This window comes from Brachyhypopomus gauderio, chromosome 13 (genome assembly GCF_052324685.1).
Source record: "Brachyhypopomus gauderio isolate BG-103 chromosome 13, BGAUD_0.2, whole genome shotgun sequence".
In the NCBI taxonomy this organism is placed as follows: Eukaryota; Metazoa; Chordata; class Actinopteri; order Gymnotiformes; family Hypopomidae; genus Brachyhypopomus; species Brachyhypopomus gauderio.
In genome coordinates, this window is record NC_135223.1 from 19,846,440 (window position 1) to 19,861,841 (window position 15,402).

Below are 15,402 nucleotides of genomic sequence, written 5' to 3' on the forward strand. Positions count from 1 at the left end.
ATGTTAAGGAGAGATTAACATGATCCCGCTCTTTAGCAGTATGATATGCTAACGTAATGGAAATTTAACTAATTGCATTTTTTGTTCAATCTTTGGAAAATATTCATCACATTTACCTGAAAGAGAAAATTTTGTCCTTAAAGACTTTGTAAGTCAAAGAGGTGAGCCTCCACTGCACCCATTACAGCTGAATTATTCAAGCTTAGAAAACATTAACGTGCCTTTTCAGACAAAGTCAAATGGAATCATTATTTGTTATTACAAATACTGTATCTTACAACTGCGTGAAATATTTTTGCAATGCTAGTCCAAGCAACTTAACGCTACATTTTTCAAAATTATTGTTAAGACTTCTAGTCTCCTAAGGATCTTCTCCTGCCGTATGTCACTAATCGGCAGCTGCATCATTAGCTGCCAAGCTGCCAACTAAATGGGGTTTTTGCCTGTCAGGAAATGACAGCTCAGTGACAGTATTAAGAGTGATGTGCTCCGATGAGGAGAAGTCTCTGGGCAGGTTGGGTCTCGGTATTGCATTTGAGCGTGGTAGAACTATAGACATACCCAGCCAAAATGCATTCAGTTAACCACATGCAATTTTAAATGTATACCCTGGGTACAGGTACGATGCCAGAATCTGTGACTAAGAATTTCTAAAACAACTACAAATTGAATGGTACCCATACATATTTTTAAAATGTTCTTTTATATGTGATCACAGATAAGGATGTTTCAGCATTTGCTCGCTAATGCCACATTTAGTTTCATTTATACATGGCATCAGTACGTAGGCTAGACTTTGCTTTAATTTGGAATAATACACAAAGCTCAACAAATAGTATACCTTAATAAAGGACAGTTCAATAGTAGAAATAAACTTGACATAGTTTATAGGACACCCCTCAATCCACACGCCTGCTTAGCCATCCATTTAACAGACACCTAAATGCTCAGCAATGTAGTCCTGGACCCACCTCTACATAAATCATTTTGAAGACCTTTTAATAGTGTGCAGCTGTACAGAAGTCTAAGAAGAGTCTCAGTTCACAAAGATTTATAACACATTGCTGCGCTGTGGCCAAACCTTCCCTCCCCATACACCTCCTCCCTGGTGGTTTTATCATCAATGTGACAAGCATTTCCCATCGTTCTGTTTTAAGATAATCTACCATTTGATTAACCTGTGTCTTTTAATGGTGATCAGAAGATTTGCTCAAGATAAAAGATTTCTTTTTTTTCCCCATTTTTTCAATTTTCCATTTTTTCCAAGTTCCTTGGCTAATACGAAGCATTTTGTGAATTAACACCAGAAGGGTACAATAAACTCTATTTGTAGCCATTTGTGTCCAGGTTGTCTTACATTACATAACAGTCATAGGTGGTAGTTGCAAGCAGGGTTTTTTTTTTTTTGCTGTGTATCAGTACTATGGATTTCAAGGATCAAGGGTTTTCAATTCCGATTAAATACTGAGTGTGACCTTTGATTTTCTAAGAATTCTAAATGCAAAAAATACAATCTAGTTCTATTTTATGCAAGGAACTGCAATCCTGTGTCCTGAATCAGCAAATGAAAGCGGTCACTTCCAATAGTCCTGTGACCTCTTGGCACTAAGAGGTCTACTACATTTACAGGCTGGGTTAAATCTTTGATAGAAAACATCCATCTGAACGCCAAGCACCAACAGTTATACTCAGGTACACACAAAGCAAAAAACTACTGAGTAGGAGCAGCTAAGACACCTAGGCTTGTGTGGACATGAAAACGTGTCTATTTCAGAAACACAAAGATGGGCAATGTGTTATCACTGTTAGTGTACTGCAAGTGTTCCAAAAGGCAACCATGGTTCAGATAAAATGTGAGTCAGATTGGTGGAGAATATAGCTGACCAGTCACTGCTTTAGCATAATGTGCAACACAGTTTTGCATTTTCAAGATTTACTGCACATGAAGGAAAATAAATTCTCCATGGTAGACTCCTTGTCTGAAACTAGCTAAAGACAACAAGTGATTAAACAAGACCTACTGAATGCTAATATGATTAGAACCAATGTATATCAGTGCAAGGGTTACAGCGATGAGTTTAGCTGAAATTAATCATCTGCTACACACAACAATACCTTTGGACAAAGACATTTACAATCAGTCTATCAGTGGAAAGGTCTGTGACACTGATGCTTTCTGGGCAGGAAAAATGCCAAAATGAAAATGGAACTCACTATGCCTTTCATATGGAAATTATAAGGTTGTTCTATAAACATTTCTTATGCCTATGCATAGAATACAGTCAACGTTATGTCCTGAGTTTTCTAATATGACAGAAACCAATTTGGCTATGCTTCCTTCATAAGGAATTGCCTCGGAGGTAGGTCATTTGTTGTGATGGAGTGACCATGTACTTGTTAACCTGTGATATGAATTTCTCACGTCAGACTCTGTAGGTGTGCTTCATATTCACAGTGCACCTGGTCTGTCAGTTTTAACCATCTGTCACACCGCCCATGGTATGCAGTGTCTAGCTGACCATCACAGGTGACTACTACAGTCTATGGCACAAACAACAGCCTATACAATTAGCAATACTGCTTTGAAGATGTCTGAAATACAGACACATGTTATTATGATAGCACCGTTTTTATGTTAATAGTATAAACAGTGTTTCCTGAAATGTGGAGGAAAGGTCTAGATGCAATACCTATTGTTTTCTGTTGATTTACTGCCTTCTAATCTCTGATTCCTTCTCTACCACTCCGCTACTGTTAGATAACAAGGAAGCCACAGTTTGCTACATTTGGCAGGAAGTGCTACTAGAAAGCAATTAACACTCTGCTCACACACATTGCTCTGGGTTATTGTGTTATACACAAGAAAAGAAAAAGAAAGACAAATGTGAAAATTGTGTAAGGTGATCTTTGCACAAAAAGAATCCTGTCATAAAAAAAGGGGAAAACCCTAATCCTATTCCTAACCCTAACCCTAACCTTAGCTACACTAATGTAAGCTGCATTAAGATGGCAATGCAGACTATGGCGTATCACAGACACTCTTCAAAAGTGCTAGGAAACTCTGTTTGGATCAAAGGGGCTCTCCTGCCTCAACCCTGTCTCAATCCTTGCTCTATGCTCCATCACTGATAGGCAAAAAAAACGAATCATCCAAAAATATCATTGGTAGTAAAACCGGGAAATGCTCTGCACCACAGTGACACCGTATATTTCATAAGGCAGAGAGTCTTAGACAGGGATCAATAAGAAGCTATTTACAGTAAAAGATGCTCAGTGCAAATACTCAAACTACCTGGTTTATTTAGAATGCAGAGATGTGTGCTTATAGACACCTATTTCATGTCACCTTTAATTTCCAGTATATATTGCTATTTATGTACAAGTTTAAAGGAAGGAACTGTTTGCATGTTTTATGTACATGGTTTGACTATAATGGGCTGCCTACTGCCACAGTGAGGTTAACTGAGTAGTTTGTTATGCCATCATAAAGAAATAATGCCAAAAACAATCCACCCAGTGCAGTCAAACCGCAGCTGTTCTGCTCTTTCCTAACAGAGATGAGAAGGTTCACAAAATCCACTACAGTCACATGGTCAAAGAGAGGGATGGAGAAAATAAGAATTTGGACTGCTGAGTCATCAGTGTAAGGAAACGCTTTTTGTTTTGCTACTGCTCTGATCTTGTTATAACCACTAGTGGTTTTGGATAAAAAAAAAAACTGAAAAGGGAATTTTACAAAATGAAACTTTGTTGGTTGAATCATGCTAATATTGAAACTTTTTCAAAATTTTTCTGTGGGACTGAATATTAGAAGATTAGAGTCATCTTTTGTAACATTAAGATGATGTAATAATACAGTCACTGAATGTTTATTTTTAGAAGGCAACCTATAAATATGAGTCTAGTGTATCAATTTACTGGACTATTATATATTTAGCAAAACATCATTATATTTCAAATAAATTTAGAGTCAATAAAATCGTCAAGGTCATCTAAACTATTCTGCCTGACAATGTGACATTTCATTTTTGCACTGGTTCAATGTGTCAAACTCAGTGAACATGTCTGCTTTTTCTTATTGGAGGAGGGGGCACATAACCCTTACATTTCGAGTTTTCTGAAATTGCATAAAATATTCGCCGAGTTTAAGTGCGTGGTGGCTTTAACGTCCCAAAAGGACAACAAAATCAGTGTTTTATTACTGTAAAGCTGGAGAGTTTAAACATTCAGAACAATGACTCGGCAGATTTAACCGCAATTTTAACAGATGTTGTGAAGGACGCACGTCAAATCCCCTTTTTGGAGGCCAGATGTTGCACACAACCGACATATTTTTTCATTGTTAAAACGGGCTTGTCGTGTATGTTTAACCTGTAATCAAAGCATGAAGAACAAGTCCTTATTTAAATTCTGCTCACATCTGTGCACTCGGCGTATGTGTCCCCGCGACCTGCGGTGCACGGCTACACAGGTGCGAAGGCGCTTCTTGTGGCGGAGGGGAGGCGGAACTTGGAGCGCTGCCTGGACGTCAACGTTTAAATACGAGGAGCCCGGACATCAAAGCGATTCACTCCCAACGGTTATTCGGTTATTCGACGAAGCATCACCGGCTGAAAACATGGCAAACGCTTACCTTCAAGGAGTTGAGATCTCTGCCTCTCAGTTCCTGGATATCTTTCGCCATTATGACAAGGATGGTAAATTTGTTTCTTTTTATAGTGGAAAGAAGACTTAATGAAGTGAACAAAATTACGAGTTTCAAAGTTTCATTCAAATGTTCTTCTACAGGAATCCCTGTTTAACGAGAGGTTTTCGTAGTCTTTATATTTTCAACATTATTTTCAAATCAAAGATAATGCGCTTTTATTTGACTTACTGCGTTGACCAGAAAAGTATCCGATTTTAAATCGGTTATTTTTTCGGATATTTTTGGCGCGCCCAAATTTCCACCCACTTTAAACGTCTGTGCGTTCAATGTCATTGATGTGGCGATGTAAATTCTCCCAGGTAATGGATATATCGAGGGAAAGGAGTTGCAGAACTTTATTAAGGAACTTCAACACGCTCGGAAACAAGCAGGACTGGTAAGTTAAAACATCCAGTCTGAGAGCAATGGCTATTTTCACAGTTATGTGTCTTTCATATTGAGATTTTTGATTAAGTGTTAAGCGACAAAAAACCTTTAAAAGTTACCAAGTTAACAATCGTAAAGAAACGTTACATGTCCTTATTGCAGCCTACGTGATTTATTGATATTACTGGTCTTATTACTGCAATAATAATAAGAATGATAATAATAATGCAAAAATATTTAACTCCTTCTGTATATGCAATATATTCAGTGGCTATGTATTGAGTAATAATATTTCATTTATCATGTTCATTAAGGATTAAGCTAAATGTGCCTATTGTTAACCTTGCACCAAATTCTGACTTTGCTAAAAGAAAATTACTGCCATTACCAATAGTGATGAATATGTTTCTGTCACAGTGATAGTATACAATATGCCATCATTTTCATGATCATGTTGGTAGATTTCACCTATGTGACACCTATATTACCAGTGTGCCATCTGCAGTATTATTGTGCACTTGGTGCGATGTTTTCCAAGCTTTGCTATGTTACTGTTTTCATAGTTCATACTTTCACTGTATGTGGTATTCAGTAAGTGTTATATTAGATATCTACCTATAGTATATTAGTGTGCCTTTCTGGAGCACTGTGTTGGCAATAGTCATATTATCAGGATAACTGGCGTGCAAAGTGCTAAAGCTTACACTTAAACCTAATTTGGAGTATAAATGCATTTGAACTCATTAAGGGTTGTGAAAACAAAATGACTGGAGATTTAGAATGGCTAAGTAGAAAATGTAGAGTATATGCAGATAGTTATGACAAACATAGGCAAAACAATCTAGACAGGACAATTCAGCAGAGTCTGGTCTGTCCTCAAGCAAAAAGGCTGTACTGTGAATAATGCGAGTCCAGTAAGATTTTGTTGGCAGCATAACCTAACAGCAGTGAGCAGTAGTGAACCATGGTATAAAGCAATAAAGGCCCAGGGTGGCTTACAAGCTTTCCTACAGAAACAAAGGCAACCCAATTCTGCTTCTTCAGATAATAGGCCATTTGGTCAACCATGTGACTAAGAATTAGCCAATAATTTGCATCCTACAAGTGCAACTGGACAAGACAAGGAGAATGACCCTGTACCAGTCATTGTTGTCCAATAGCAGTGTCCCACTCAAGGTACACAGAGATTCATTCACAGAAATGCTGCTGCTTAGTTTTCCTCTCTGTGTGTGATAAAGTGCTCAGACATAGACATTTAAATCAGACGTTTATGGATTTATTCTGCAGAGATTAGGTACTGTTATGATAGGAGAGAAAGATGATGTTCTTGTGATAAAAGATTATTGTGAAATAAATTTCCACCAACCTTTTTTGTAAACGGAATATTATATGAATGTACAATGTAGTTGTAGCAACACAGCCTTTGAATGACAGGACTGGTTCTTCCCAAGTAATTTATTTTCGTCAACATCATTTCTTTTTCGGGTCATTTGTTTTTCATTTCCAAGTTTGCATGTATAGCACAGTATTGGTTTTAATGACTGAAACACTAGATTGCCTGACAACTGGTGGCATTATACGCAATAGTGAATTTAATTTGGTTGCTCTCTAGACTATAACTACATTCTGGCTGAATCCTTTTGTTCAGACACAGTGTGGTCTAATAGATGTTGTTTATACTGATCCAGTCGAAGTGTGAGAGAAGAAGAGCTCTAATAGTCCCCAAATACACAATACAATGTCAGTGAATATCCAACACATGTTTAAAAGCCATGAGCAAATGTCATATGTGGACAGCTGAATACAGATATAAGCTATATAGTTTTATATTATGTAGTATATAGTAATATAGTTTTCTTTAAGAATGCCTAAGTGATGTGTGTGGTAAATACCAGTAACAGCCTATATATCTTACTTATATCTTAAGCATTTTATGATGTGCCCTTGGGATAAGATTAAAGCAGATTTTCCCTTTAATGCATTTGTTGCAATGTACTAATTGTGAGAGCAATATTTCATAATGAGATGAAGCTGAGTATGGACACTACCATTGAGATTACCCTGGAGAGGACTTTTTTAAATGGCAGAAACTTCATTCAGTACAATAAATAAAGCAAATTCTGTCATCTTGTACCACCCGTGGGTTTTCTTAATGGTACTTTGCTGAATTAAGTTCACAGAAACAGTGAGTCTAAAGTCCCAAACCCACTACATACTCCTCTTTAAACATAAACCCACACTGGCCAACAGCATACACAACTATGCAGCCCACAAGCAGCCAGTCACTTCCTAACCCATTAAATACATATTTACCTCCACAGCAACTATAGCAATTTTTTTTATTTGCCTATTAATAGCCTTCAGCTGTTCTATCTTTAGCCACACAACTTGTTTTTTTTTCTGATGCTGCACTAACCAGCTACCTAAATTCTTAGCTCAAGGGTTCCAACCTTTTGCAACTTGCAGACCATTTAACCCACAACTAAATGTTCCATGGTGTGGAGCATGAAAATGTAATCAATCTTCTTAAATAAAAGTAAAATTGCTATATTTCCTTTGTTGTTGATAATGCTTGATTTTCTTAGTCAGAGATGCAGTGGCTGTTCAGAGCACATCAACTAATATAAACTATTTTGCTAATCTACTGGCTGCTCCCCTCTGGTCCACTCTCTGTTGTAAGCAGAGTGTCTAAATGTGCAGCTGACATCTGAAAATGCTGCAAGACATTTTGCTCTTTGTGTAATGTTTCTCTTTAAAAAATAAAAAGCTGTGCTGTGTGAACTAAGGGGACTCCCTGGCACGAGTGCATCAATCAGAGCGTTTTTGGCAGATGTAGGGCATCTGAGGTTGTATGCATACTGCACACCTGCATACTGAAATAACCTACTGTTTTACCTGTTGAGCATACTGCATAGCATGCAGAGTTGTTGCATACTGAATGTAGTACATTCTGTTTAGGATGCAGCCCTTTATCCTTACCTATCTCAGATCATTTATGTGCTCTAGCAGCTGTTGGGTACTCGACACAGTACTAGTTGTCAGTGTTATGTCATGCCCTGATTGGCCTGCAGCCTCTCCCAATTAGAAGCTTCTCACCTCCATTGCCATTGTAAAAATGGTCCCGCCACCCATTATACCCATTTCCAGTCGTTGCCGGGATGTAGACATCCCACCTTTCCCTGAAGTTCCAGGAGTCTCCCACATTTTAACAGGGGTTCCCTGAAGCCCGCTCCAAAGATGAGGGGTCGGGGCTTGCCACATCCCAGAAATGAGTTTTTACAGGGTAGGATGTCTGAGGAGGTAGCATTCTCTCCTGTATTATAAAAAATAAAACAACTTCAAAATAAGCATCAAGCAGCCTAGTTATCCTACCTGGAACACCAGTGATTTCTTTATGAGCTTGTGCAGCACGAAACCAAAAGCCTTAGCAAACCCTGAATCTGATGCCAAATCATTCTGTTATGCTCCAAACAACTTGCAAAGCCAGAAATCCCTGTTCGTTGTACTCATGTATTGATTAAGTTATTCACTTTCCCAGTATGCAGCCAGGCTCTGTGCGATCACACTAAAGAAAATCTTAAGTCTCCACATTGAGAAGACTTACAGACTGAAACTCATTTATACCCACATACTCCGTCTCTTTTGGAACAATGATATCTCCTGGTCTTCTCCAGCCTTTTGAGATGATCCCTTTCTTCCAAACTACAACCATCAGGTTCCATATAAAATGTTTTGGTGGATGCAGGACTCCATTAGGCCCTGGTGCAAAACCTGCCTTTGCACAACACACCATGTCTTGAACCTCACACCATGTGGCACAACACACCATGTCTTGAACCTCACACCACTTTGGTGGGCTGACATCCATTTGCCACTCTGTGTCACTCTATGTCTACCCTAGCCCTAGTCTGTCCTAGCCCTAACCACTACCCTAGCCTGCTCCTTCTTTTCCTCCAACGCATCCTGTAGCTCTTCCTGCAGTGTATCAATCAGAGGTGTATACTCCAGGTTCAGAAAGTAAAAGTCCTCACCAGGATTTTGCTCAAGCTTGCTAGATTTTCTAATTAGTGCAATCCAGGTAAAATGAGTGGAATCAACACAATCCTGGAAGCCTGAGCAAAATCCTGGTGAGGACTTTTACTTTCTGAACCTGGATTATACACCTCTGGTATCAATATCCTCTTTCCTCCTCCTCTACTCTCCTCCATTGCTTTATAAGTGACCTTTACCTCCTATTAGGATTAGGTCTATTTCGACATGGCATCTTGACTTCATTATGCTTTATCCCCTTTCTGCAAACTACCAAACCTTGCTATCCCATATTTATAAATATCTTTACAATTCAGTTTATTCTCTGCTAAACTGGTCACTATGCCTTTCAGGTCATCATTAACACTCCTCCAACCTCCCTTTTACCAGACATGTTTAAGCATGAGGTAGAGGAAATACATGCAACAGCAGGAATACATTGTCTGCTGGCCCATTGCATCTTGCCTTGTTCATCTCATCCAGCAAACTATTGCTCAAGATTATTGGTCTCTGTATGTGTATCGGTATTGGAAAAGAAATTCAGCATTGCTGTGTGAGCAGAGAATAACCACCGACCTAGCTTCATATTAAAGTGCTCATCACAATCTGTGATATCAGTATAATGACAATAGTTTATTTTTTGTGAGAATTGTGTAATGTTGAAAGCAGTGGTGGTTGGTGCTAAAAGTAAAAAATCAAAACATACAAAGGTACACAAAAAATATATATCAATATGCAGCTATATAGCCCAGCGAGATTGTACCGTGTTTGGTAATAGCAGAAGACTAAGTGTATTACATAATCTTGTTGGCCTATTAATATATATTTAAAATATATGCTAGTTTGGTTAGGATTAGCCACCAAGCTAGCATATATAGTTTCAAAATCTTAACGTCTTCACACGCTCTCAAGTTTCCTGCTGGAATTACATTTCTTATATATTTGTAACTTTTATAACGTAATACAAATGTAACGTAATACAGATATTTGTAACTTAATACTGACGAAACACCACTGGTTTAAAGTGTCTCCTATCTCACAATGAGTGGATTCCTTCTTTATCATTACATGTTTTTTTATAGGAACTAACAGATCAAATGAGGGCTTTTGTGGAAGAGTATGAGGAAAATGATGATGGAAAGATAGATATTACTGAGGTAAGAAATCAGTTAAATAAAAAAATGTAGAACATCTGATAATTCCTTCACTTATTCCTACAATGTAAATGATTCGGCATGTGATATGTATCGTCTGTCTAGCACCAACATAGTTTTGGCATATTGCAGTTTGGCTGTGAAAATGATGAAACCTGGTGAAATACAGGCTCTTGTTAGATAAGCTTCACTTCAAGGTGACTGATACATACTGGTGATGTTTTCAGATTGTTCTCGGAATTAAATGTCTTTTTAATTATGATGAATAATGAATGCATGTTTACATGAATAAACATGAATAATATGGAAATTGCACTGTGCAAACCTGTATGTAGCAGTCATGATACCTAGCTTCACAGAAGCAGCCATCAAGTTCAGAAATTGTCTGATTATATTGCCAATTAAGCTAAAGTATTGTTTAAGAAGTTTAAGCACTAAATCATCCAGTGTAGTGAACAGGGGGTACAGTGTACCACTCTATAGAGATTTACAATTTGTATATCTACAGATATTTTGTTAACCAGAAAAACCTATACTGACCCAAATATCAATTATATATCAAGAATAATAATAAAAATTATTAATACAAGAAATATACTTTTTTGTTACAGTTGGCAAAAATACTTCCCACGGAGGAAAATTTCTTTCTATTTTTCCATCAGCAGCTGAAGTCCTGTGCAGAGTTTATGGAGGTATTTTCTGACTTGCTTTTTAACTTCTTTGTGTGTTTCTTACATTTAACTGATTGCAGGTGTTGCCATCACTGCTCCTTAATGTTATTTTAAAAAATGTGTTAAATTAATACTAATTAATACTAACTTTAAGAATAAAAACATGTCAGCATTAGAGTTCATTGCTTATGGAAATGTGTACACAATAACCACTTTGGTAACATGCTAGAAGAAATCTTTAAGAAGCTGTGTTTCCGAACAGGCCTGGAGAAAATATGATGCTGATCACAGTGGCTACATTGAAGCTGATGAGCTTAAGGTGAGACTAACCAGTGTCCTATAATGACCTGAGAGGTGCAAGATCGATGATGGAGCAGCTCCATCATCAAACTCTGCATGGTAGTGAAGCATAAAGATATTTTTTCCCATCTCATTTTATCCTGCTACTGTAAGTGAAACTGGACCCACTGGCTAACATCCTATGCACGACCCGCTGGCCTTACTTGTCCTCTATTGATTTGTCAATCAGAAACAACACTGACCTTTCAGAAGTGATTTTCATAGCTGGTGCAACCCAATATGTTATTTACTGGGCCGGTCAAAGCCAAATGGTCCATAAGCTTTGTCAAGTACTGCCCTTTTCCATTGACACTTATATTTTTTAAATCACGGGCCTTGGCTTTCGAATGAAATTGAGAAATATATGAAAAACTGCAAGAGACTGTAACCTTAGCACTGACCCATAGACACAAAGCTCATAGGGAGAAAAGTTAGAAAGCAGAGGAATAGAGCCAGAATCACCATCAGAGATACTTCTGAATAGATGTCCGATTTTCAGTCATTCTATGATTAAAGACTGAAGGGCTTCATCAGCAGGACCTACACAGAAGGTGATGCAGACTTGACAACTACCGGGAAACAATTAGAGATTATGTCTTTGGAGACAGCATGGTCATGCTTAGCATGAGAAGCAAACAGCTATTGCTGATTAATGTCAGTTTCTCTGTCTGTAAAGCACTTGGTAAGCCATGATTTTAAGTGCTAAATAAGCAAAATAATGTTTATTTGAATGTGTGTTTATATATAAATGTGGAAGAAATTTGAACCACGAATGAGTTTCTGTAAGGAATCCTTCAGCAATTATGGTAAAGCTCCATTTGTACAGTAACTAAGTGATCCAATGTGCCTTCAGAGTTTTTTGAGAGACCTGCTTCAAAGGGCAAATAAACCGTATGATGAGGAGAAGTTAGAAGAGTACACAGCAATCACGGTAAGACTCCATGTCATTAACAAGTCAGTGCTTCATCTCATTCCGTAGTTCCCCTAATTTATAGTTGAATCGTTCTTTGCTTGCAGCTCAAAATTTTTGATTCAGATAATGATGGAAAATTGTGCCTGGCAGAAATGGCAAGGTTTGTTTCACCACCTCCTTGATAAAGTCTTCAGTTCTTTAGCTGTTTAGCAGTTGTCATTGTGCTTTAGCGTTGCTATTGATGTTCTATTTAATTTCACAACAGGCTGCTTCCAGAGCAAGAGAACTTCCTGCTTAAGTTTGAGGTTTGTTTCTATCAAGGCTAAGACCATTATGTCATACTGCAGTGATTCTGATTGTGTTTTCTTATAAGCAGAAATTATTACAATTTTCCCATAGGGGGTAAAAATGGACACAAGTGAGTTCAACACAATCTTTGAACTATATGATAAGGTATGTACATAACTCAAAATTCATGTTTGTGTGACAACAGTCTGCTTACATAAAATGATTAAACTTGCATGTCTTAACAATGCCAAATATTTTAAGTTTTAAATGCAAAGATCAATTAGGCATTCTCAGGTTCTGCATCTAAGTTCCACTCCTAAGGATAGATGTTATCTGTATGCAGAGAGGGTGGCCTGTCTGTATCTCACCCCCCACACCACGCCATTGCTTGGCTCCAGATACACTCTAATGTATTAGTGTTGTTTTGCTGCCAAGGACAGCACCTAAACTCCTTATTGACTGGTAGGTTCAGTTTGCATAGCCACAGACGCATACCTTCGACTGCTGGCTATTTGTATACCACAGTGGGGACGTGGCATTAAAAAAAGAGCACATACTCTGCTGACACATTCTACACACATCTGTTAAAACACATATTGTTTGTCAATGAACGTGGTCCCTTTTAAGTACTAGTTTACGCAGATAGAAGTGGCTAAAGGTCAAAGTGTTGGCCTAAGGCTGGTAGTGGGGTGGTTTACCCTCTGGTTTGCTTTTTTACAGGGAATACCTGTGGATAACATTTTCACATTGTATTTACATTATCAGTAGTATGTAAGAGCAATCTACACACCAGAGTAAGCTTTTTTTAAAATGCAGTGGACTGTGGTTTCATTTTCAAAGATCTTCATGAGAATTCATGATTCTTACTTGTTTGTAGTGTGAACAGAGCTACATAACAAGCAGCGTGTTATTGCACTGACCTCGTGTGCGAAACTCGTGTCTTCACTGCCTTTCTGTCTCTGTGGAGAAATGGCGGGAAACGAACTGGGAATAAAATAGCACGACATTACGTTTCCAGTGTGCATGACGAACACCTGTGTGTGTGTGTGTGTGTGTGTGTGTGTGTGTGTGTGTGTGTGTCTCCCCCTCCCCATCCTCTCCCAGGACAGGAACGGCTACATGGATGAGAATGAGCTTGATGCTCTGCTCAAGGACCTGTGTGAGAAGAATGAAACGGTGAGGCTCCCAGCCAAAGCCAGTCCACAGGATTTCTGTTTTAAAGAGCACCATTGCTAATATATATCCCAATGGCAGCTTCTGGGTGTGCTTGGGCAAGCACAGTCTCTCATAAAAGCATGCTAATATCAGAATCCCATCTCCTCCTGTGTGACCTGTATACAGAAAGTAAAAAGCAACTGTGTCAAGCTGCACCTCTTAGCAGAAATCAATGGGCAACCATTTCATTTATTTATGTATTTTTGTCCCACTAATAGACTAATATTAGGAAACTTTATAAAATGTATTTCACTGAATTCTTATCTGCTTTTTAAAAAATTCTGTCAGTCATGGGTTTTAAGAGCAATTACGTATTATGATAAGCATATATTATTTATTTATTAAAAGGTTGTTATAACTTATCTTCTTGCTTCTAAGATTTTAGATTTTCACCAATATTTTGGCATGAGAATTTTGCCATTAGTCTTCAGTATTCATTAATTGTCTGCCAACATAGAGGGAGCCCACTTTCCTTGGCTCCACTTTTCCATGTTATACATGTTATACGTGTTATAATTATTTGAGAGTACACGGGGGTAAAAAAAAAAAAAAAAACAGCCATCAAAGCATTTTCCAATCTGGAAGCTTGTACTGCTCAGTGGGCCTTAACATACCAGCAGTCACTGAAGCTTTTCTTATGTCTCACAGGTCCTAGAAATCAGCAACCTCTCCACATACAAGAATGCGATCATGGCTCTGTCCGACGGTGGGAAGCTCTACAGAACAGAGTTGGCGCTGGTGTTGTGTGCTGAAGAATTGTGAGACTTCCCTGTGGATTTCTCTGATCACCACCCCCCTCCCACCACCATTACCATCCTCTCCATACACATGCCACCACCAGCAAAGCTCGTTTCTCTTTGCCTCACATATGTGAAGATAGCTAGACACTGGATGTATTTCTGTTCTTTCCTTTGGGGATCTTGTAAACTTCAGGCTGAGTGTACACAGGCGAAGACCCAGGACTGATGGCACATTCTTTTCAATCTGTCCTTTCTATACAGTTTCTAAATGTACAGATTTTGTAAAGATGAAACTGATGTAATACCTGATCTGAGTGTTGGACACTACATACATGAAGCATGACACCACCCCAGCACAGACTTCAGCACAGACAGCACCTACTCCAAATGAACTCAAATCATATTTCAACTCCAAATCAATTAATCATTTCACAATAAAAAAATTACCTGTGCTATACTATTGTAGCCAAGGCAATAAAGTGTTAGAAGAATGTGGATGGTATAAATGTGATATGGAATAAAACTGTGACATAGGAAAGTACTCGTAAATATCCAGTAGGCTAAATTTCTGTTTGCAGTGCATGTTTGCAATTGAAGGCAAGCCTTGCAGTGAGACATTAATGACTCTGTAAGTACATACCATGCTATACAGATAGCACAGCCCCAGCCCACTCTGCAATCTCGTGTCAACATATTTACACTGTAAAAAATGACATGCTCCACTATGCCAACCACCAGAGACACTGTGTAAGAGGACCTTATGCTTATTAAAGTACTACCTGAACTCTGAGTGTTGCAGTGTGCTCTCATGATTTCAAGCCAAGCTTTTTCTGATCCAGTTTGCTAAACATGCATTTCATGATCTTATAATGGTGCCGATGACCTCAAGTCAAAACATATGCATAGGATCCTTATCTGTAACACTGGCATCAAGACCCAAGGTGCTGTACCACCCATAAGACACCTGTTAGTGAACACA

General features: G+C 38.3%; 1 protein-coding gene across 1 annotated transcript; it reads left to right on the top strand.

Moving 5' to 3' along the window:
• The first annotated feature begins 4,255 nt into the window (after positions 1-4,255).
• On the top strand, positions 4,256-15,213 carry calb1 (calbindin 1). The gene is made up of 11 exons (XM_076971572.1): positions 4,256-4,697; positions 5,008-5,084; positions 10,186-10,260; positions 10,869-10,949; positions 11,191-11,247; positions 12,121-12,198; positions 12,285-12,340; positions 12,446-12,485; positions 12,580-12,633; positions 13,573-13,644; positions 14,332-15,213. Exons 1-11 carry the CDS (start codon positions 4,385-4,387, stop codon positions 14,443-14,445), a joined length of 1,017 nt encoding a protein of 338 aa, XP_076827687.1. The 5' UTR covers positions 4,256-4,384; the 3' UTR covers positions 14,446-15,213.
• Positions 15,214-15,402: the final 189 nt, after the last annotated feature.